General features: G+C 37.3%; 1 protein-coding gene across 2 annotated transcripts; it reads right to left on the reverse strand.

Annotated features, from left to right (window-relative positions):
• Nucleotides 1-262: 262 nt before the first annotated feature.
• On the reverse strand, nt 263-25,534 carry SNX6 (sorting nexin 6). Of its 2 annotated transcripts, none has more exons than XM_074909868.1 (14): nt 25,452-25,534; nt 25,248-25,295; nt 19,585-19,689; nt 18,613-18,723; nt 16,922-17,043; nt 14,825-14,948; nt 13,820-13,915; nt 12,456-12,561; nt 11,119-11,194; nt 9,860-9,899; nt 8,582-8,668; nt 7,512-7,671; nt 6,383-6,468; nt 263-1,179 (listed from the first exon to the last, which is right to left on the reverse strand). In XM_074909868.1, the coding sequence occupies exons 1-14, from the start codon at nt 25,455-25,457 to the stop codon at nt 1,126-1,128; spliced, it is 1,221 nt and encodes a 406-aa protein (XP_074765969.1). In that variant the 5' UTR covers nt 25,458-25,534; the 3' UTR covers nt 263-1,125. The 2 variants fall into 2 exon arrangements, with proteins under 2 accessions (XP_074765969.1, XP_074765968.1); XM_074909867.1 differs by having other exon boundaries at nt 25,248-25,298; nt 25,452-25,496.
• Nucleotides 25,535-25,892: the final 358 nt, after the last annotated feature.

Raw genomic sequence — 25,892 nt, forward strand, 5'->3', positions numbered from 1 at the left:
CAAGTAAAACTGGATTTATAGCTCTGTGTTTTAAGTCCAGTTAGCAAAGTGAGATCCTTTTCAGGTATTCCTTTATTGGGGATACCTTCACTTTTTATTTTCTGGAGCAAAGCTTCTTATCTGTATCAAAGTGGGGCAGTATTACCTTTCACTGATACACACTTTCTGAACTCCCTTGTGCTACTTTATTTCCCCTTTCTGGAAAGAAACCCATTACATTTTCTGAAAAGCATTTCTGCCAAAGAAACTTCAGAGTCAGCCACCAAGCTCAAAACAGTTTAAGTACACTGGATAGGAAAGTCACAGACAAACAGGTAGGCAAACAGATAAACCTGAGAATGCAAGTGAAAAATTACTAGGTGAGTATTTAGTGTCAGACCAATCCAATAATTACTCAATGTTTTACAGGATGAATAGAGAAAAAGCTAATTAATCTGATTTACTAGAAAATATGAAGCTTACAGATGATACAGTCTCTGCATAATTTTAGAAAAATCATTGATTCATGGTTTATTTTACAATAATTGGATTAGTCTACAAGTTAAGGCAAACATACTAATGCATTTGCTTTTCTTTTTAAATCATAGTTATAAAGGTTACACAAAGTTCTCAAAAATTCCTAAGAAATGTTCACAATTGAAAAAAAGATTAAGTTTCTTGATATCAGTACATGGAAAAAAACTAAGACAGTGTATACAATGCCATTATAGTAACAATATTCAAATATCTAATGGTAATATTTAGGCCATTTGAACAATGTGCTTCAAATGGTGAACTTCAGAAATTACTTACAAAGGTAAATAAGTTTGGCAGCCGTATCATAGTATTCATAACATGAACATAATTATATTGGCTATTTTCACAAAAACAGAGCATTTGGTTTCTGAACAATGAAAGCATATAATGGTTAAATAAACATGAATATGTACGTATAACAAGTATGCTGTTGCTTCATATAGTCTGGAGCTACTTTCAGGTGTTTGTTTTAATTCTTTTGAAAGAAAGAGCTTGCTTATGTGCACTTCATCAAATGTTTTCTCCAGGGAACTGTAAATGCTTATTTAAAGTCATGAAAACAAAATCCAGAGGAGGGCAGCCCTTGTTAGTGGGAGGACGGAACGTAGCTTATGTGTCACCATTTAACACTGCCAGGCAGCTCTGCAGCAACTGTAAGTTACCCTGTAAAAATAAAGAAAAATATGACCACATTTCTCTACTTTCTTTTACACTTGTGGCAAAAAAATATTATTTAAAGAACAATGATACCACTGAAAGAGGACAGGTATTAAGCTTATTTTGAAATATTTAAGTAACTTTTACACATTAGAGTTTTTTGAATGTAGGGGCATTGTGTCATAGAACTAAACGGAGTCAATGAGATTCAAAAATAAGCATTTAATACCCCTTCCATGTTTCTTCACAAGTTTCTTACTAAAGATCTAGTCTGGCCACAAAAACTATTCGCTGCAGAGCACTGTCTTAGCAATGAAGGTCAAAGGTTACAAAGTTTTAATTTTTGATATAGTATTGTAGAGTAAATGTCGCTCTGGAATATTAATTCCAAACCAGAAGTATTCATATATTATACTGAATACTGAATTCATCAAGATGTGTTAACCAGTCACAGCACTCAGCATCTCTTTGCTGTGACAGCCATCTAAACTCTAGCTCTGTTCAAGGACAGACCTTGTTTGAAAGACAACAGACTGATTTACATGCTTAGCCAGGTGATTTAGTTATGAAAGTAGAGTTTAGCCAATGGAGCTGGAGCTACAGAAGTGATTATCAGAACATTAACTAAGCTTTCTCTCTAAGGCCAAGTTCCACTCTTCTTTTCAAACACCTGTAGATTAGTTTTTAATCTTATTTAAAGCATTCTGACTCTATCATAAAAACGTACAGGTTGACTTTCAGATTTCTGAATGAATTTACAGAACTGACACTTACAAAGATACCCTTGTGAATTAAGCAAATGTGATCAACAAGTAAACCCAGATTTACTTTCCAGAAAAACAAACAAACAACCTGGTATTCACAATATTCACCTTGTTTTGTTCATTCATTTATGCTTAGATCACTTTAAACTACTAGCTATTCACTGCTAAATAGCTGTACTAGATTTGTTCCCAAGTCTGAAATCTCTGTGTAAGACACAATGTTAGGTTGTTGACAGGGTTAAGAGTAATTCCTATCAGGTTCAGATAAAATGCAAGAACAAAACAGTCTGAACATCCAGTTATGAACATGGGAGAAACTGCTTCCTTCTAAAAATTTTTTGGATCCAAAAGGAAACCTGTAAAGAAAACTTCAAACAAACAAAATAATATAATTAAACAGTACCAGTAGCTGTGATTTGTATGTCCTTGATAAACAGCCCGCACAACTACTACAAGAATTTGTAATTCTTACTTTTTCAGTTGAAAGCATTCCAAGTGACCTGTGGTAGGCAGGCAGAAGGACACTCATCCCTCAACCCAGAAAGGTAAGAAATCATAATTCTATCCCCCAGTAAGGTTGCTATAATCCAGATTAAGCAATTAACTAAATTAAAGGCTTCAAAGTAGATGATTCTCAATTGTGTCTACTGAATCCTTTTCAGTCTTCTCCAGAAGGCAGCGATTTCAGCTACAGCTTCAACAGCTTTTTGTCCTTTTATGCCTATCCTGGCTGAGGACACTCACAAGCTATTTAAAAGGCTTGTAATTCTGTGATACAAACAAATTCAATATACACGAAATGCATGGGGACTTGGTGGCCCATCTTTGTAGTGTACAAGATTCATAATCTAAGGTCTGTGTTACTGAACAGCTGTATTATTAGCTTTAATTAAGTAATCAATGAAAAGGAATCCTTCAGTCTGAATGATAATTGTGAACTGCATGGATGTTACCTGTAAGAAAAGTGCAACAGTCACCTTTTGGCCATCCCCTTACAGCCCATCCGCAGCATGAAGTATGCTTGCAATTCACTGGCCACTATATAGCACTCTAAAGAAAAAACAGTACCACGACACCTTTGACGCATCAGTCATTTCCAGACTCAGCCAGCCAGCCTACTGAAATTTTCCAAATAGGCAAATCATTCATTTTCATTAGATCAAATTTACAAAGTTCACAAGAACAACCTTATTTAAATTATAATAAACCAAGGAAAATAGAGGCTGTGAGCCATTACTCTTTCTGTCTGCAACATCAGACATACTTGACTTATATCAGCATAGCTCAAGAAAGTCCTATAAATTCAGATTCAGAAAAGTATTTTTTGCCAACTCAGACTCCTAAGCTCTAGATATTACAGTTACTGGCAGAACCACGGTGACAGAAACATCCTTTTCAGGAAAGAAAGAGTTACTGACAAAGCATTTAACCAAATCCCTTAGCATCAGATTTTGCTTACTCCCTTCTTCTGTCACTTCTAAACTGACATCTGTTGCTAGAAATGTGACAAATTCTTTTTCTACAAAAAAAAAATAGAGGCAAGAGCATGTATCTTAGTATTTGTGGATAGAGATGTTTAGATTTTTTTATTTGAAGGAGGTGGTTATCTTACTCAGTTACAATTCATATGTCAAAAGACTCTAAAAGTATAGCCAAGGCTATAAATGATTTAAGTATATGATTACAACCTTAACAGCTCCACCAGCTGTCAATCCTCCCTTCTTCAACATTAAGGCCAACACAGGAACATCTCAAAATTCAACTGTTTAAAACACTGAATAGGCTTAAATGCAGCTTTTGCACTAAATGCCTAAACAATCAGGTCTTACATTAGCTACAACTGCATGAAGTCATGAATAAACACTGAGCTAGCAAAACAGAAGCTGAACCCTACCTAGAGGGACAGTCAAGATAGAATGACCGTGAGAAAAAGGAACATCAATCTGTTTAGTATAGGTACAGACCAAACAATCTAAAGCTGCGGTCTGGCAGCTATTTTAAGTAAATCTAGGGTACGTGCTGCTGATAAGAAGGCAGAGCTCTCATACTCACAACCCCTCCCAGTCAAAACTGTGTTGACACAAGAGATGCTGTGAAAACAAGACTGAAAGTAAAGCATATAAAAACCCAGAGCAAATTTTAGCTCCATCTTACTGTGCAGCTGGACACATAACAGTGCCAACATAAGGGAAAGAAACAGTCATGCATCATCATCCTTCCTGGCAGTAGTCTGCACTCACATCAACTTAAAGTAATCTCAACCCACAGTCTGATTTTTAGCTTTTTCAAGTCCTGAGCTTCAACCAGGAAAGGATAACAGGATATTAGCAGATTAAAACAAATATTTTATAAGGAAGTAGTATAAACATAACTGGGCAGAGAGAGCGCACTTAATATCTGTATATACGGTGCCCTTGATTTACTACAATCTTGATTTCCCCATCACATCACCCTCCAATCTTCCAGAGCCACACAACCAGATACAGCTCAGGAAACGTGAGATGTGTCTTATAACCTTCTCTCCATACTTTAGTCATTCTGACTTCTTCAGCGCAGCAAACTGTATTTTGGGATTTGTGTTTTTCTTTCTGCACAAAGCAAATAACTTGTAACAGTAAGTCATGCAGCAGCCTTCATGGTGGCTGAATTCCTCTGAAAGACAGCCTCTCAGGTGAGTTCCAGCATTACTGCATCAGATTTCACCTCCACGCTTTCTGTGCCAGGCAACTCCAAGTCCAGAAGACACATGGCTAGACTGATTCAGTCGCAGATACACCTGCACAACATCTAGTCTGGAGGTACTCATTCCAGAAAAAAAAAAAACAAAATAAAAGCACAGCAACCAAACTGATCCATCTCTTCAGGCTCTTCCAGGTAAACTGAGAACACCGAGAAGCACATAATCAAGCAAGTTGAAAGCTACAGAAATTAAGCATTTTCCCCCTGCCTTCCACAGTTAATAGCTGTCAAAATCCAAGAGAATTTTACTACAAGATTTTGACTTGCACAGAGTTAATACAATTGATTCTTTGAGGATACTTTAGAAGATAGAGACATTTTTTAAGTATTCCACTCCAAGGCATGCCGGGACTTCAGCGAGGGTCAGTTACAAGAGATGATGAGTGTTAATGACTGAAGCAGGACAGAAGTGCTGTGGATCCACTCCCTTAAAGCATGATATGACCAACCAGTAAAAACTGTTTAATAGTCCTAACAGTCATACTTGAATTTCACTAAAAACCATAACCAGTACATTCATGACTAAACACAGAGATTCCTGGGAGACTCAGGGCTGGATACAGGCAGCTGTTACACACAGAGAAGTAGGAAGGCTGAATAGTAACAAATACTATGAGATGTTTCAAGACTTTAGGGGAAATATAGCTGAATTTCCAATATAGCACATTAAAGCAAGCACTGTTCACCTGAAAAAGGAGCAAAGAGTTCCAAACCTTACTGATTACCAGCTAAATATCCCATCAAGCTGAACTTACACCTACAAAGATTAAAGAAAAAATCCCCCAAACAACCCTTTTTACAGTGCATTAGTTTTACAAACAATGGGTTTGGCAGAATGAAGAATTACACCATCAACACTACAGAGTATATAAGCAGCAACAAGTTAACTCAGCAACACAATACAACTCTTAACTAGTCCTTTTAACACATATATTCTGAGTTAATTCAAAGCCTGGTAGTCAACACAGATTTGTGATGAGAATGAGAAATGCTAGAGTTGATTTTTAAAAGAAAGATGCCTCCTGCTAGAGGACTGTTAAAGTAAGAGACTGTTTACTTGTCTATGAAGTCAGAGCAGCTAACCCGATTTAACCAAAAACATTAATTTCATACGGAATAAACAAATCAAATACATTGTGAAATTTAAGGACAGTACAAGCTCCTTTTTTTTTTTTCCTGAAAAGCGTATCTGCAACATTCTCCTTTTGTTAGCACTTCATAGTTTAAAGGCAAAAAGGTTAAAAAAGCATAGAGACACTGATCTGATTTCAGACAGAAGTGTGACCTCATGCTTAATAGTGGGCTTATCCTATACATCCAGTCCTGAACATCTGGATAACAGCAGAAACCACTTCCTATCTCAGTAAAATGATGAGATGAGGTTTTAAAAATAGGCAGGTATTCAAAGTCTGCAGCTAGATATATCAAACAGCTAGAGGAACATAAAACTGAAGCCAAAATTGTCTTAAAGGAGATGAGTTTTCCAAAGGCACCTCAAGCACACCAGTCCCTTGGAGATATTTCACCTATACTTTTTTTTCCCCTCCCTCTTTCTGATTCAAGAAAGTTCACCTCTCTGGATGACGGTTACATTCAAATTCCTCTTCCCGAATGTGAAGTGTGTCAACAAATGTAGCCATTTCTGTTATTCAAGCATATAATATTTAACATCAATTGAAATACAGGCCAAAAAGGATCACAATTACCTTAGCATGCTTTAATTCCAGTTCTGCTAGTTCCACCAGATTTTTTCTGAATGCTGCAACTCTTCTTGTCTTAAAGTCTATCAGTTCTATAGAAAATAAAAATGCATTCATCAATGGTATTATTGCTAGTGCCCTCAACTGTTAACAGACTTTCCTTCAGGATGGAAGAGGTAAAGCATGAGAGAAGGCAACAGGAAAAAACAAGTTTTATCTCAGCACATTCCAGGCTCAGAGATACTGCTACACTGGTCATCGCAATTCCTTACCTCTAGCTAAGCTTTTGTGGACACCAAGCTCTTTGAAATAAGACTGCAATGTGGATGCTTTCAAACATTTAATTCGCTTACTCCATGTGCACTGTTCTTTCAAAGCTGATATGTGGAAGACTTTAGGAAAGATACTAAGCTAAAACTAGCATGAAGAACAGAAACAGCAAGCATGCTTTATGCATATACCCTGGCGGCTAATAGGATCACTCATTCTCCACTGTCTCATTTATAGGAATCATTAGTCAGTTTTACAGGGACAAACAACTTCTAACTGATAAAAACAGAAGAGCATGGTGTTTAAACCTTGAACAAATCTGCCCCAAAAAAATGAGTCATGACTACTAACTCACAACAATCTTAGCCAAAAAAAAAAAGTTTCCAGGAAAAAGGTAACATGTAAATAAGGTTCCTTTTCTCTAGAGCTACTGTAACTCTGCAACTTCGGTGAAATCTCATTTCATGATCTCTCCCCCTTTTCTCATGTACTACTACATGTAGTATCATCTCTGCAACAGTCTGCTGCCTTCACAGAAGAATGCATAAAACCAAAAAGGGAATTTCAACAGTACTTTAAAAGATTAGGTTTGCCTTTATTGCTAGCAATTATTAATTTTGGATCCTATCCTATACATATTTTAAGAAGCGATCAACAAGTAATTTGCACCTAGACTTTTGCTCTACCTAATGGAGCTATGAGGAGCCAAAGGAAAATATCATGTGAACTTTCTAAAATAAGTAAATACTGATTAAAAGGTAATAGTTCTGCTTAAGAAACAGTACAAAAATCTATTCTTATTACTAATATCCTAAAATTTGTTCATTTTCAAGTAGTAATGTAGGATCAAAAACCACTCAAATACCTTGCTTTGCCGATTCAGAAATTTTCTCAAATTTCTGACAGCATATTTGCTGAGTAGTTTCAGCTTGCAGCACATCTTTATTTTTTGCTCTTGCTTTATCCAATGCCTTATTAGCATTTTCATAATCCACTAGTGACCTAGATCTTCTATAGAGGAGATCCTATAAAAAAAAGCATAAAGGATGTATAGTTTATAAGAATCTACCCAAGGATTTCAACATATAGCAAATAATAAAACAAAAAAATCAGATTAATTTTAGTCCTTCTTGCTGTGTGTCACTTCTTACTAAATTATTTGCATTCACTTTACTTTATCCTGCAAGGAATGTCCATACTGGATCAGTATTTAATATTGTTTGGTCTGCATCTCGTCTGACAGAGGCCAGCAACAGATGGTTTAGATGATACTCCAAAAAGCCTAAGAAAGGGCAATCATGGGAAATTTCACAGCTTCTTAGATTAGAAACAAACTATATTTAGATTATGTATTTGATATACACACAGGGCCCAAGAACAGCAATAGCATTTTTCTGTACAACAGTTATTGCTGTGATCTTCTAACTACAGACATTTTCTGTCAAATGCTTCCACATTCTGTCATGTTACTTAACCATCTTACATCGAATAACACTAAGAATTAAATTATCTGTAGGTATAGTGTATCGAATTTGGCTCATGTGTTTCTGTATCAGCACTTGCAGATCATCTGGAGCATCCAGTTTTAATATTAAAAAAAGCAGAATTGCTTACAGTCTACGAGCAACAAACACGCTGCAAACACATGAACAATTCACCAACAGCTCTACCACTGTTTTTAATTATACTGCTCAATTTGGCCTCCATAAGTGGATCACACAGTTCCAGTCAGTCCCAGTCAACAACTGCATCGTTATTCCTTATGCAACAGATATACAGGTTGTACAGTTGAGTGAGGAATCACAGGCTAGACATGGCAGCATTTTAAACTATCTACTGTGTATTTCTCAAGATGATCCTTTCTCTCAGTTTGGGTTTTTTGGTGTGTTTTTTTAAAGAAACACTATTTCACTGGACAAAACCCCATAAATTCACCTTAGCAGCTTGAGATTCCCTTAGGTAATATTTCAGAAGATCAGAAAGTTTAAGATCTTCATCAGCTGATACCCGGGCCTCTATTTTCTGGAAAAACAGTAAGTAAAAGCATCAATTTAAAAACATCCAGATTTTGGGTATTCACTTGTATGATATAAATACAACATAAAACGTACATCAGTACATGGCAGATTGTCTTTGTCACAAATGTCTGATCTTAGTTTTTGAAAGAATACTTGAAGATGCACCATGAGAAGCAGTATTAGGATTTTGTATTAAAATGTAAGCAAGAACCTACTGTGCGACCAGTAATTAACAATAGCTTTCTATTTTAAACAATGCTTTCTTCCCAATTTCAATTATATGTACCATATACTAGAAAAACAGCAGAGAAACAAAAACTTATCTAGTATAAAGAGCTGCACAAGAAATTTTGTGTTGGTTTTGAGATCAAAGGAAAACAAATTTTTAAGGCACCTTTGCAGACTGGTTGTGTAACTGCATGTATTAAATGGTTCAAAAAGGCCAATAAACTTATTCGCTTGTATTTGAAACAGACATTTCTGTCAATTTAGAACAGAGTATGCAAGTGCATTTTTAAAATCTTAGTCTAAAAAAAAAATAAATTCTAAAATGCAGCATTTTAGGTCAAAGCAAGTAATTCCATTAACTTCATTTTCTTTAAAGTACATATTTATGCAGATACAACTGTCCATGTTCAGGAAACATACATTTTTCATTTGAAAGTTTTCCCAATACATGTCATGCATCTTCTGCTCTACCAAGTCAAACAAATAAGGCAAGTGAGACAAGTGTTTGAAAACCTGGTTAGGAGCATCAGCAATAGTATTTCTGAGTCAAGTAACTGCAGAAACACATCTTGGTTCCAGAAAAAAAAAAAAAAGCAGCATGACTGCCATTTTTTGGATTAAGGATTACATTTCTTCATTTCTTTTTCCATAACGACTTCCATGATACTCAGTAAGAAGTATGCAAGGCCTCTAAGCATTTTAGAGGAACAGCAGCTTTATTAATGTATTACATAGAAGACAGGAAGAGTGCCTAGAAGTGTTTAGTAGACTGAAGACTCCTAGGGATCAATCATTTTACAAAACAGATGACTGAAATCATATACTTCTTCATTCTCTATCACACATTGCTTAAATGCTTCATAAAGAAGCATCCATAAAACATATCAAAGTCTAGTTGACAGGAGATGTCCTGCCACTTCCAGGGTGTACACACTGAATATATCTAAAAAGGTTTCATAGTACATACCCGTGTTTTGTCAAATAACTCTGATACCTTCAGAAAAAACCTGCACAAAGGAAACAGCTTATATTACAACAATAATTTGAACAGTCTAATTACTTTCTAGAACTCAAAATATAATCTGTGTCTGGCAATAAAGACTGTAAAGGCACTGCTTAGAATTGTAATTCACAGGACTCAGAGAACATAATAATTTCAAATTGTAGCACTTCAAACATCTGGGAATTGTATGACTTAAGAAAATGTAGGGGACAAACAAAGCACAACAGATAGATTTTTTTTACCAAAGAATAATTGCACAGCTCCTCAGGGATTCTTTGTGCTTCTGTGAATCAAACCACAACCACCACCACCCTAGTTAACAGTCCTACGCTATTATCAAGTGTCCTTCACTCAAATTTGAATGTACTTTTCTTCACACAGTAAACATGACGCATGCTGTAATTGGAATTCAGGGAGGCTGAGCAACAATGTGGCACATCTTCATCACAGGAGACAATACAAAGGTTCAATGTAACAGCAGACTGAAATACAATTAAATCATACTATTTTGACAGAACATAGACATGATTCCTGACAGACCCCAACAGACTACATCAAATCTCAATTCTGTAATCAAAGGAATCGTTATGTAAGCTAACACCACATTTGGAAGTGTATCACTCTAATGTACCTAAATTAGTAAGCTAACTTTCATACTTATCTCCTACCTGGTGTCACACTAACTCTATTAAGTGTACATGTTTACAAGCATCAACATCTTTAAGCTAGTTAACCGAGTTTTACTTTCAGATACACCAAACCTCATATTCAAGCAAATCACTGAAAGATTAAAGGACAGACATCTGTACATAGAGATCCTCTTCTATTTTCAAAGTTTTTCAAGATGTTGGTCCAGGGAATACCCACAAAAATCAGTGTACGCAGACTGAGACCTGTTCTTGTTGCATGTCAAAGCACTTAAAACACTTTTTTAAAAAATGGTGAAATAGTTGTTTGGGGTATTTTTACTCTATGAGGACTTTTCCATCTCATCTGTGCAATTTTCTACAAACTGCAGAAAACAGCACTTTTTTCCCAGACAAATACTGAAGCAAAAATATTGAAGTGGCCTGTTACAGAAATTAATTACTAGACAAGAAAAATATCTTAATGGGATATAACTATAATAAATTCTGGTTTTCTCGCAACAAGAGAGCTATTGATCTCAGCAGTTAAGATTGCTACTTAGCAAACTCCCCCATAAGTTAGTAACAATATCTTACTTGCATATATCTGTGGAGTCCTGCGTTCCCAACGCATATAATGAAGAACCAATTCTATTATAATCATCCGCCACATCTAGAAAAACAAACAAGGACTTGTTTTACTACTTTACTCCTCCTCTTTCTGAAAATTTTGAAGCTCCTCTCTTTCTTCAGGAGTAGGTGTTTTTCTAAAAGGAACATGCTCTAACACAAAAGCAGAAATAAAATTTCAATTATGTCACTTATAAAGGATAACTTCACAACACAATAAACATGGCGCTTTCACCAAAACATGAAGTCTGTAATTTACCTAATAAGATTTAATATACAAAAGACTCAGTCTTCATACAACAGCAAGAGAAGCATCTGAAGAGCTCAGTAAATTCTCAGTTTAATGTCTCATTCAATATCCACTTTAGAGTCCTTATCAATGAAGATTCATAAATGTTTTGTAGCCTGGTTTTGTGTGATTTATATTATTGTGGCCTGATTTTGTGTGAACTGTATTACTGCAGATAGCAAAGACAGCATCTGTGAATCAGACACAGACATCAAAAAAGTAGACAGAATCTAGTAGTTTAATTTTGATTTATCTAGGCACAAAACCTTAAAAATCAAGGGCAACAAAGGTCAACATTTTTCTGAGCTTCTCAAAACACAGTAATCCTAAACCAAACACAGTAGTCCTAAACCAAAGATTTTCCATTTTCTCAAATAAATGCACTGCACTTGAGAAGACTGTCTAGAGCTTCTAGAAATTAGCTAGCACTCAGCTCTGAAAGAGAAATCAATAGCTAAGTGGAAAATCTCACCTGCAAATTGGTCCTGCAAACCAAGCTACTGAATGTACACACTCCAGTCTCCATTCTAAAAGCTGAAAAATGGAAACCTGACTTCTTGATCTAGAACTAACCGCCCAAATAGGATTTGCAATGCTCAGTGTGCCAAGCAACTGCACTCTGACCAATGCAAGCTGGTCTAACCAAGAGCAACTTCATTCAGAGTAAAATCACATACACTGGTATATTACCACCTTTATACTTTAAAGACTAAGAATCAGACTTCAAAAATAAAATTATTAAAGTGTGTTTCTCTTCAAAGGGACAGCATGAAGAACCAAGATATCTTCAGTGTTGCATCAAGCTGTTCTTAACTCCATCTGGCCTACTACAGCAAAGGCTAAACTCTGAAAGTCAGATTAAACTTCTCCAGACTACCCAAAGACTATACTTGGAAAAATTAATTCACTTTCCACATGCAAAAAGAAAACTAAAAATTACTGCTCCTCACAAACCATTTCGGTACACTTTAACTACTACTATTTTCACCCTGGAAAAAAAAAAAACAAAACTCACTTTTATGTGATCTTGTCATTTTATCAGATTTGGCAGAGGCATCTTTGACTCGGTTGTGATATTCTACAAGGAATGTTCTTTCATGTTCAAAGAAGTCATCAACATCCTACAAAAAACAAGAACAATTTAAAAAACAGGATTTCACTCACTCTGTACAGGGCAACTGCAGACTAAGTTTGCATATATTGCAACTGCTGACATGAAATGCAATCTATTTTTATTGTCTAAAACACCATTTACGTAAACCAATTTCTTCTTCACTTATTTTATCATGACCTGAAGTTTTATTAAGAATTTATTAAGATTTTGTAACAAGTATCTTAAAGGTCTAAATAACTAAACCTGAAGCGAAGGAAGTAGTTTCACTACTAACCACAACGTTGGTGACAGAAAAATAGAATACATGTCAAGTATGTAATAAAAGGACATCCACCTAGAAAAAGGGGAGGGGGAAGAAAGACAGCCAGTTGCAAAGAAGCTGCAGTCACAACAGGGATGGTATGAACTCCTAGCTCAGGAACACTGATCTTGATGACAGATTTCTTTAAAGTTGGTAAATTTTAGTATTTTCTGTATTACAATTTGAGGTAGTTGTTTATTTTTTAAACCTCTCTAAAATAGCACAGATGCTCAATACCATGGAATAGTCTACAACACGGGCTTCAAACAATGTGCTTATGAAAACCACTGGTTATTTGGACTTTATATTTTTCTCCAAGTCATAATTCATCCATGGTTACATCCACTTTCCAGCAGTTTCAAAACTCAAGATTTTACAACTAGGAACTTTAGCTCCTCTAATTTGGTTCCAGCAGAAAGAAAGGAGATCAAAATTATCTTCTGGAGTATTTATGCTTTTTAATTAAAGTGATTTAATTTAAATGAAAATTAAATTATCACCTTTTTTTTCAGTCTCAGTTACATTCTTGCATCTACTGGGAAAAACAGTATCACCTCTACTGCTGCTCTTAGCTTTTAAACAGTAGAAGGATGTTACAAGGCTAGTAAAATTTAGTGTAACTTCTGAGCTGCAGTTGTCAAAGCTAGTACACCTTTCCACTATATAAAAATGACAGGCCAGAATAAAAAATGGATTATCAATTATCAATGGATTAAAAAAATGCTTAATTTCCTAAAACAGTGGAAAGAGTACTGAAAGCTCTCTTTCACAGAAGCAATCAGATAGCTCTTGGTTATCTTGCATCCAGGGCGATAGGTTTCTTCCCATGACCTGCCTCTAATTCTTAAGTTAAATACTGCTACAAAAAGCCCTTTTTTTGTAGCTATGTAAAATTCTCTTTGTTAAAAAAAGGGGACAACAATGTTAATACATTTTAAATCTTTATATGTTAAGCAGTAGTCACCTTTACTCCTGAAACAATGACACCATCTGCTGATTTCACCATATTTTTAAAGAAGTCTTCAAGTTTCTCTTTCTTATTCTTCCCACGAACACTCAGCTGAAAAACAAATTCATTACCAAGTTAGTTCACTTTCTGGAGGCAATAAAAGCACTTTTTTTAAAAGAAAAAAAAAAAAGACCACACCCTCTTCCTGTCTATTTAAATTTGCCCAGTTTAAATACTGAGTTCCCGAACCAGTAAGTGTTTCTACATCAAGCAGCAAGAGGATCCTCTGTAACATATTTTGAAATTAAGCATGTACTCAGTTGAACCAATTTTTGTAATGATTTCTTCAACATTCAGTGCTGATCTCTGCAATTTTAAAAAGCAACTAAAAACTGTTTGCAGCATGAGCAACCACTAACTTCAAAACCAAAGAGTTATTATGAATCCAGACAGTCCTACACATTAACTTAAAATTAAACAGCAACTCAGTATGTAACATGTGGATTGCCACACTAGTCCAATATAGATATATAAAAAAATTTCACCTACATTATTAACAAAAAGGCTTTAGTTATTAGAACATTCCATTAGAAATTCTCTCTAGTTCTGCTAGCAACACAATTTAAACCACAGTTCCAAATGCTAAAAACTACCACTCTATCTTTGTTACATCATCCTTCCTGGCAAAAAAAAATTTCAGTCATAGAGTGGACAAGCATAACATCATGTGAAATCACCACCAAAAGCTAATCTTTTTAATCCAAAACATATTGGATATTATTTCCATTAATATTTTTGATGCCGAGGGTAGAGCACATAGTGCATATGGTTCCCCAGGTGGCAGGAAAATTAACTCCTACAGATTAAATAAATTTCTAACTTTTACAATACAAGTATGCCTGGTATGAAGGAATTGATGCAATTTGCTCCAGGAGGTAAAGCCCTCTTAATCAACTTTCCATCCCACCATAAAAGTACATCTTGATTTCTCTTGCCAGCGATTCCGTTTTCAATACTCACATCCTGATTGTATTCCAAGAAAACATGGAAATTTAAATCCTTTCTCAAAATAGGATGTGCTGCCACGCGACACAAAAACACTTCATGCATTGCAACTGTCTTCTTGAATATTGCCAAATACTCACTGAAAACAAGAAACAAGACAGACATAAGAATTTCACATGAAGCAATTAAGTCTGAGATAAGCCTAGTGAGCAGCTTTAAGACATCCTCAGTAAGGATACAAAATTATAAATTGATATAGTAGAAGTTATCGCTCCAATATTTGATATATACATAAATAAACAGTACAATGTTAATACTAGGGTGAAAGGTGAAGCCCTAACATATTACAGAGAGACTTTTAATGAAGACTTAACAAATAAATAATAATTTTTAAGGCTAGCTAACACAGACTGGTTTGCTGAAAGTGTAACTTCATTCAATTTTCCTTTCCCCAACTCCCCAAAAATCAAGACATTGAGATACAGACTACAGTCACTATGCACTATGTATCTGATGTGCAAATTCCTTCCTCCCCATCTCCATCCCCTTGCCTATTTGCACCCTCCTTACTTATTTAAATGTCCATGTTGTTTTGTTAGCTGTTTAGATGGCAGTCTTTTATTCCATGTTAAAGCACCTAACCTTTTTGGGCTGAAGCTTATATGGATGTCTTGCTTCATAGTGGTTATAAAAGTGAAATTAAGTGCTGTATTTGCTAGGTACAACCAAAAAAATTCAAGTTTAACCATGACAATCTCATAGTTGCCCAGTTTAGCCAACTCAACTTTAAAGCAATTACTCATTTGTGATTTAATTAAGAGGAAGGCATTCTTATCAATACAAGTTTGCTAGAATTCATTTTCCTTTTCAAGTTCAATAAGACGTAACTTGTCTAGATATGAGGAAGGGGCTCTTTTCCCCATTCCAAGGTCAAACAGTGACATGATCATCAACACTTTTGCTTCCACTATGTGCAAGGAGGTTAAGATTTACATACCAGCAAACCAGCAGGGCCAGTGTTGGGAGATGTTTGATCTCAGTGAGAGTAGTAGTCATTCAGTGAAGACAAAAAAGGAGGATGCAGAGGATGGAGGTGGCAGTAGAAGAAACCCAAAGTTTTCTGTGTTATCCAACCCCTAACCAGACCACAAGAGAATCATGATCAGGGCCGCTGGAAAACCACAGATTCTTTAAAATCTATAGTGTTTTGCTAATTTCCAGTTTTCTGCATGTGAAGTGTATATCTACTCTGCTATAAATTATGTTGTACGTAACACCAATACAGAGCTTTTTAAGACATTTGCTCACAGCAGCTGGAGTTCGGAGAGAAAGCAGCAGTTCTAAGAGTTCTATGTACTTTTCTTGCCAATTCAGAGCTCTTGATAGAAGCAGTCTAGAAGCAGCATAAATATACACTTGAAAACTGAAACCAATGACAGGAAAAAGATCAAAGAAGTGAATGCATGATAAGGAAAGTGGATGAAGCAAGGAGAAACTTCACTGTTTAATTCAATATGGAACCAAAATCCTTAGAGCAGATATTTCAGTACACATTAAATTCATTTGTAAAAGAAAATAATTTTTTTCAGGAAGTATATTCTCCTTGTGCAAAAAAAAAGGGAGTATCAAAAAAGTATTTTCGAGTAATCTCCACGGTAATTTCGAGTAATTTCTCAGGGAACACAAGGTTGGCATCTCTGTTTACAGTACCAACCACATGCAAAAATCCCTAATTCAATCACTACATGTATAAACCTTAAATCATTATGCTTATAAAATGTGGAATCCCAGAACTAAAAATGTTACAGGTTACCTCCTCCCTTTGCAGGTGCTCTGTGAAGAAAAGGATCTAACTAGTTTTTTCCTTTTTAAAAAAATGCTCAAGAACAAACTGGTTTTTTTTTTCTGTTTCAGATCTTCCATGAAATTCTTTCTACAATTTTCCTAATGGCTCTGATCATGATGACTAAGATAACCCTGGTTATGTAGCAACTGGATTCTCAAGCCTATACCTCACAGAGAACAAAACATGGGACAGAAAACAGCATTAAAAGGTGAGGGTTATATTAAAAAACCCATAAACAACAAAAAGTAGTAATCAAGTCTACATACGCCTCCAGTTCTTGTTTCATCTTGGTGAATTCTTCTTTAGTCATTGATCCTTCCCCTTCTCCAAGTTTCTGCAATTTCTCCCTCGAGGCATCAAAGTCAGGCCTGGGTGGTGCTGGTGGAATCTGGAATTGACTCAAATTTTTTTTAATTGTTCATCTTCTCAGTCAAACAACATTCATTCAGTACAGGAACTGTAGATTGCCTGCAGCTTTTTAATATATGGCTCTCTTTCATCATTCATTACAGCATTTATGGATAAAGTCTCCCATTCATGAGTTAGACACTCTGCAATACTATACCAATTTTGGCCAATTTTCCTTGAAGATTACTAAAGTATTAAATAATGGCTTCAGTAGTTTAATACAACAGAAACCAAATAATACCTAGCTTTCCCATGACAATGAATTAAAACTTTAAATCATTATTTTAGAATTAGTTTTGGTTTAGCTTATTTGGTAAGGGTTGTTTCTTGTTTAAAGAAAATAATTCCACAATTGTTTTCACACCATCCATTTACAACTCTCCAAACCTTTAAACCAAAAAAAGTATTCTATATTGCTTGTAGGTACGAGTTATTTCTTGCAGCACTGTTGACATTAAAGATACATCTGTTGATATAACACAGCACACAGTAAACGAGTCTCTAGGTTAATCTCCTAATATAGTATATTAAACAGTGAAATAGAAACGCTGCAGTCAAACTAATCCTGAATTGCTACCAGTAAAAGGACACAGAGCAAAGATAAACTATCCTTAAATTTTAGTTCACCAATACTTGCCCACTACATTCATTCGTTACAAAAAATAAAACTCTAGTGTCTATGCAGTCAGCCATCTGAGACTAGTTACTACCACAATGAAGGTCTAGTCACTTTGAATAGCTTTTCTGACTAGAAAAAGATTAGCTCAAGAATGGTATGACACATCACAGATTATATTCATCATGTACCCACTACTCAATGAGAAATATATGTTTGCCTTCTGAATCAATAGACACCCCCCCAACCACAAAATGAATACCTACCTTTCACACAAAGATGAAAAATATTCTATTTGTAACTTAAGTATGAACAGCAGCACCCATTTTTAATAGGCAGTATCGTAATGTGACTATCTGGGGACCTGTGTTCCCCAGAGGCCTGAAATAAACTTAGAACGTAAGTTGTTAAGTCATATGTTAAGGTTCTCTAAGTCTGGATGGTATTTGTGTTGGTTTTTTTCTCTCCGACTGATTTATGGTAAAATGACTCTGAACTTCATAACAAAAACTGGAAAAGTCTAATTACTAGAGCTCAGTTACTGCACTCTGCCATTCCAGCTAAAACAAAGGCAACATGAAACTTGTAACTAAGTTAAACATTAGCTTGTAAAAACAATATCACCAAGTTATACAGTTCACCTATCTCCCACACTTTTAACAGGGTGGACTAAAAATACACTTGGGTACAGATTAAATTACTCACTCCTTAGGGGTGAAAGGCAGGAAGGTATGACAACTACAGTAACTTTCCTCCAAGCTTGCTTCAACCATTAATTTTGTGTAGTTGCATAAAATGAAGTATTAGAGCATCTGATCTGATTTTAGGAGGAACAAAGATCTGCCATTTTCATTGCATTTAAAAGCAGTCACAAGTATTTTTGATACAGTCCACATAAAAATGCATGTAAACAAAAAGAACTGTAATACTTACAATATAACCAGCATAGTCCTCGTTCTCAACAAAGGAATCATGAAGCCAAATAAACTCTTCATGTTGTCGGACAACAGAAAATTCATTTTGTTTGAAATTTGGTAAGGAACTCTAGAAGGGGAAAAGGAGGAAGAATTATGGGGGAAAAAACCCCAAACCCCGCCCCTCCCAAAAAAACCCAAAACACCAAAATGCTTTCATTACTATATGAAAAACACCTTGAAGGAACAACGAAAATATTTCTGTAAAAACAATCCAATCATCCAAGTAAGGATTTGGAAAAAAAAAAAAAAACAACCAAAACTTGAGAGCAATAATTACCACTGTCTTAATTAATGCAGCAATCAATTGCAATGGGTTGCTCAAAGAGGCTGTGAAGTCTCCACCCTTGGAGATACTCAAAACCCAAACAGACAAGTCCTGAGCAGTGCACTCTGGTTCGCCCTGATTTAAAGGTGGGAGTGAAGGATGAGATGGGACTAAATGATCTCCATAAATTTTTTTCCAATCTCAACTATTCTGTGACTCTACAATCAATAAACATTCAAATCTAAAAAAAAAAAGCCATAAACAACCAGTAACTAAAAATTATCCTTGGATGTAATTCCATTATGAAATTTTATTTTTAGATTCTGAAACCATGGCTAATCTAATAAAAACCTATACTGAAGAATATTGAGGTATATCAGAGATTCTACCTGCAAACAGGCCAATTAATAAGCATGGGAATGGCATGACAACACATCAGTACAAAAAACTGAACATTACTTTTTTCTAAATACTTTTTTAACCTCTTAACTTTTTAGCCATTTTTTTCTTAAGCACTGCAGCTACACAGTCTCTTAAATGTAAGATAAAGCTACTTTCTCATTTCCTTTGGATTGTGTTACACTAGTTTCAATAAACAGTTTAAGCAAAATTTCTTTTCTAGATAATTAAGAAAATGTCCAGCGTACAAACCCAGGCTTTTACCTTTGTATGGACAGTGAATTTCACTTTGTCTCTCTCACTAAGTGCATCTGAGATATCCACTTGCAGAGCAGCATCAGTCTGGAGATCCACATTTATTGCTCTAAGCTAAACAAAGAAAAATCTAATTAGCTTAAATTAAAAAAATATTAATTATATTTCCCTTGTTCTTCCCTTGAGAAGACCCCTGATCCTGAAATGCTGAACATCCTTAAAAGACTGAAGACAGATTACAAAAAAACCCAACATTAAAGGATTATTTCCAGTGGAAAAATAAATTCCAGTAGAACTCCCTATGGCACACATGACCATACAAATAATTTCCTTTACAGTACTCCTTGATAGCACACTGTTTTAATTTCTGTGTATTGTTAACTAGCTAGTAATCAAGATGGTCAAGACAAAGTACATTTACAGACAGCATCAAGTTCAGTATGTTTTTCTCTTCATCCCCCCCATTTCCCCAAATTGACAACCTGCTGTAAGTAAATGTACTTGTAAAGGTAATTATAAAGGGACCAACAGTTGGAAAGGTACTTTAAAGGAGAAAAGTGGGCCTATAATAGCTCTTGCTTCTTTGAAATAAAGACCTGGGTTACTCACACCATCTTACAATATTCTTTTGTTCAATGTTTCCCATGATATACTGAAAAAACATTTAAAAAAATTCCTGAATTTTGCAGAGCTAAGTCTCCTTGGAAATATTTTTTGGGGAAAAAACCAAACACACACAACAAAATCAAACCCAAGATTTTAATCTCTTCGAAATCAGCATGTGAAATGGCTAAAGTGCAAGGAATTTGCATATTTTTTTCCACAATATGTGAAACCTGAACTCTCTCACAAAATAATTCCCAAGTCACATTGAAAAGAAAATGAGACAATGATCAAATATAGAGAAACTGGACGATTATCGGAGCACTGCAATGGTTGGCGGTCACTGGACCAAAGGCTTCACCAGTACTTGGTGAAATGATCCTCATCTAGACCTCAACTGGAAATTTAAGTCCCCTCATCCTTGCAGCTCTAGAGCAATTTGTCCCATGACAATTTCATCATCACAATCAACAGATATTCAGAATATTTCTACAAGTAGTAAGGCTAACTCTGACTGTCAAAAAATATTTCAATGTCATGTCATGAGGCTTACTTTTACTGAGACACTGTGTTTTCTTTGAGGCTGTGTTTTTTCTAGAAATATCATATTCTACAGTATAAAAATGCTTTGTCATACAAAGATACAGATTTTTTCCTGCAAAATTTTTCAGGACTGAATTTTGGAACCCGTACTCAAGTACAAAAATGCTTTAAGTATCAGCAACACAAAGTACAAAGGTTACACGTGAGCAGATTACGAAGGTAACACTGCAAGGCACTGGAACAGCACTAGGAGAGAATCATCAATTGCCACATCTTGTTTTCCATGAGTTATCTTTATCTTTATTTTAAATCATAGTGGTCAGCTCCCACTCTAGATTCCCTGTTAACCTCAATGCACAGACAAGTCTGTTGCTTATGTGGCAGCAACCAGACTAATAGAATTAGTCTACTAAAGTAAACCAAAATCATAGAGTCTAGCATATTCTGCTCGGCTAGCAAAATATAACAGTTCAATAGCTTTAAAAAATTTAGTAATAGCTTTTCCTTACACCAAAGTTACAAATCATGAGAACCACTGCACGGTAACGTATTCACACACATAGCTTTTTGTTTTATTTTCACAAGGTTTAGGGGGTCACTGCCTCACACAAAGGCATATTATCATGCAACAATCCACTGCAGATCACTTCTCAGAGGCAGAATCTCCTAGCTCCTACCGAGTTTTCAATGTGCTTAACATCTAATTTAGGAAAGAAAAACATAATCTGACATACCAATGTCTGCCTTATGTCATGACACCACATTTTTCAGCTTGTAAAAAAAGTTTTTAGTGGTCTGAGGTACTGTTTGTTTTTCTCCGGTCCCCCAGAATACATTAGCAAACAATCTCAGCAAATAATCTGGATTATCCAAAAGGTACTTTTGCAGACTTTCACGTCACAAAAATTTATTCTAAAATGCTTTTTTTTTCCCCCTTTTTAAAAAGTGCTACAATACAAAATTTAAGATTCGGTATAACAGCTGTTCAAGTTTGTCATTACTGTGTATGCAGACTCCTAGTGCAGCTCACCCTGGCTATATGCACTATTCACAACTTTAGAAATAAGATGCTTATCTGTGCTGAGAAAACGAAGAACTACCTAAACATGACAACTTCACTCATGACAATCAACTGTAAAGGACTATTTGTTTGATTTATGCTGAGTTAAGTTTGTAACAGTTTTGAAAAGTTTAATCATATGTTAAATTATGCTTTGTAGCCTGACTGCCAACAGGGAACATTTTCATCTGCAATGGTAATGAAGCATTTATGAAAGGTGTCAAAGACAATTAAAAAGTTGAAGGACTTTAAATGCACTCGTGTGACACAGTGGTTCACATTGCATTACTGGGAATTAAATTAATAAACATCATCACACAACAAACTTAAGCAATCTCTTCATCACTACATTGAAAAGAAAACTGTCACCAATGGATGGTTTTCTAATCATGAAGGAACAGAAAATTAAAATGTTACAAAACCCAGTTTGGATGAAAAGTGTGATTTGGATGAAAATGGAAAGTACCTTAAATTCTGGAACAGACTGAGGTGGGATACAGTGCCTTTGTATCTTGCCCCTCCCCCATCTAATATATACAACATAGCCCAATAATTTTATGCTTACATACATACTCTATGCCCATGCTGAACAACATGCAAAACAAAAGCTAACTTAATTTAGCTGCTTTACAGTTTCCTATGATAGACCAAGAAAGTCCCTGTTTTATTCAAAGGGTCTAGGAAATACCAGAAGCCAAAACAGCGCTAAGCAATGTTAGAGCACTAAAAGAGAATACAACACAAGGGAAGGATTTAGCACCTAAACTCTTGTTGAAGGATCAATTATACTTCAAATGGCAATGGAAGGAAGCTGGTGGAGACAAGGGAAACTGCCAAACCTTACACTCCTAGGTAATGTCATCTGTTAACAACAGTTAACTTCTATAAACTCTTTCAAAAACGTTAAGGAGAAGAAGGACCCTTTCTTCAGGGAGTTCTTTACAGGCAGATAAACACACAGAGCAAGGCAAACAAACAATACTTTTACAGCAAAAGATTACAAAGTGTCATCGCAGCATTAAGTTTCTGGCAGACCTGTTTTAAGGGATAGCTCATTTCTCCTAAATGAGCAGACAAGAGCATTAGCCAAATCGGCAAAAGTTTATGTAGATACAAAATACACAAGACAGTACTAATAGAGCAATACTGTATGTAGCACCTTTCAAAGCATGTATTGTTTATGTTAAGGGAAGGAAAAAAACCAACAGGAACTGAGTTACTCCAAGCGAACTCATTAGTATCTTCCTAAGTGAGATTTAGAAAAGCAATTCCCACAAGTTCATTTTATGCAGACCATTTATAATAAGTTCCCTCTACAGACCACCCACTGCTACTTCCTCAATGATGACTCTCAGTGCTGTTTTATAATTCTCCGGAAAAGGCTCCATACGGTATAAATACAACTGTTTGAGAATTACTGTTCTGTGTGGCACCAGCGTAATTTCCAGTCCTCTTTTCATCCCATCACCCCCACGTTAAACTTAACACAACTGTAGCTGACGAGCACGATTCTGAAGAGTTAAAAGTACAGTTGTCATAGCAATATCTGACTTCTAGAGAGGAAAGGGCACTGACTTTCAAAACTAAAAGCTCAATTACTCTAACCAGAAATTGCCATCCATGCTTTCAAATAAAGGCTTGACCTATTAGGCTTTTAATCGCAAACAGAGGAAGGCAACAAACCAGAACCATGGAAACACTTTATGAAAAGCTGTTTATTTTTACTACTGCTACTGAGAAAAAAAAAAGTTATAAAGATTAAAGCACAGAAAATCCATTTATGTATGAACAGACTGTCAGTATTGCTTTTGATTAGATTTTCTGTATCACAATCAAAACCATGCAGATAACCTGTGTTTTAACCCCAGGGATTTACACAGCAGTGAAAAAATTAAAACCTGGGAGGAGAAGGACACTGTTCTGGTTTAATTCCTCAGTGCTGAATGAAGATGGGGGAGGGGAAAAAAAATAAAAATAAAGGACTGCACTTGGCCAACTGGGATGATGTAAGTTGTCTAACAGCACAAACAAGGCTGCTAAGAGATTTCTTAAGGCTTCTAAATTACCTCGTGAACTCTGACTACCTGTAGCCTTAGAGGGAAAACTAATAACCAACCAACCAAGTTTCACATGTGATCAATCTGCATTGTTATGTTCCACCTGCACCTTCAGACAAAGACAGCTTAACTGTGCACTTCAATGAATGTTCCTAAACACCAGGGACAATCTGTGTAAAATATAACTCCATAATTAACAAGTTCTTCAGTGCTTGTTCTGAAGACACTCAAACGACAACAATTTCCACCGTCTCTCTTTTTTTATCCAGTACTCTTACTAAAGTGGATGTATAACTAAAGGCAAAAGTTCTACAGCGGCCAGAATCAGTCTAAAACAATACTATAATTCCTTTTTTAACTTCTGGTCATAAACTGGAACATAAAATGCACCAAATTCCTACCACATGCATACAGTCAAAAATCGCTTGGTACTTAATATTATATTTGACACTTGAGTATGGCATGCATGATAAAAGGGTATACCAACACAGTGTTTTTCAGACTTTGTATTTTAAGTAATATCCTGGATGTAGCCACTTTAATAACCAGCAACAGCCAAGGCAAACTTAAGTGACTGAGTAACAGCATTCCTACCTTGTTCAGAGTCAGTCTTTCTCAAGATACTGAGAGGGGTAATCAGTCTGAATAAATTATACTAGATTACTTGATTTGTTGCTTAAGTGAGGCAGGGAAGTTAAAGAAAGATGGATGCAGAAATGAAGGCCAGAAACAGCAGGGCAGAGGAAACAGATTTCTCAGTAAGAAACATAATCATGGCATCCTGTCCCAACAACAGAACTTCTTTTCAATAAAGAGTTTATTATGCAGTGTTCGCCTGCAATCTAAACGTCCCATTGTTATCTATGGGAGAGCCTCCAGGGCCTAAAGAGAGAAGAGAGGGCAGGACTGTTTCACCTAGGCCCTGGCTCACGATTAAAGATGGAACCTGGCGCTCTCCACAAGGCTGGTCCACCAGGTCAGGACCACAGCACGGCCCGGGTGTGTGCGGGGGGAGCAGGGCACGTATCTGAGCAGGGAAGGACACGGATCTCTAGCAGCCCTGAGCCCCCTCCCGAGCCATCCCAACGAAAGCACGAAAGAACTGCCCTTCCAAAACTTGGGTGACAGAACAATGAAAAATTGAAGGCAAAACACAGGCACCCAGAGACCAATGTCAGAGGGAGGCTCTGCTATTCCCGCATTACGAGATCCCCGCGCCCGGACCGCCCGCCGCCCCCCGGCATCCCGCCGCCCCCCCCCCCCCCGGTGCCCAGGCAGCGGGCGCGGGCCAGGCGGCCACTGCGCGAACCCCCCGGGGGAGGGGACCCCCCGGGGGAGGGGGCCAACCCTGCCTTCCCCCACCCCGCCCCCCGGCGGCGGGGTCCCTAACGCCTCCCCGCGGCACTTACACCTCGGTCCTCCTCCGAGAGGAAATCTGGGCCGTCGTCCGAGCCTTCCTGCTGGGGGCGAAGAGGAGGAGGAGGCGGAGCGGGCCGGGGGCGCGGAGCGACACGGCCGGCAGCGGGGAGCGGGGGGGAGACAAAGCGCACAGGTTAGCGACCCGGCCGCACACGCCCGCCCCGCCCCGGCACCGCGGCCGCCCCGAGACCCACCATCATGGCTGCCCGCCGCGCTCGCTCGCGCCCGCCGGCCCGCCCGGAGCCCAGCGCCGAGGCGGGGCTGCGGCGCGCGGGGGCGGGGCGGGGCGGGGCGCGGCGCGGGGGTGGCGGTGGGCGGCTCCTCTCGCGAGGGAGCGGCGGGCGCGGGCCGCGCGCCTCTCCCCGCCCCTCTCCCGCCACGCGCGCGCTCGGCGGCCGCTGAGGCGAGGGCGGGAGCGGCCGCGGCGTCGCCGGCGGGCGCAGGACGGGGCCCTCCGCGGCGGCGGGACAGGAGCGGGGGAACCAGGGGGCCTGAGGCCGCGGCCGCCTCGCACCCTTCGCGCACAGGGCTTAATGAAGGGCCTGGCCTGCGCCGAGACCCTGGTGTTTCAAAGTGCGGCCACGCTTCGATGGTCAATGTTTCCCGCGCGTGGTTTGCAGAAGCGAGAGGGGCTT

Source organism: Athene noctua, chromosome 6, assembly GCF_965140245.1.
Source record: "Athene noctua chromosome 6, bAthNoc1.hap1.1, whole genome shotgun sequence".
In the NCBI taxonomy this organism is placed as follows: Eukaryota; Metazoa; Chordata; class Aves; order Strigiformes; family Strigidae; genus Athene; species Athene noctua.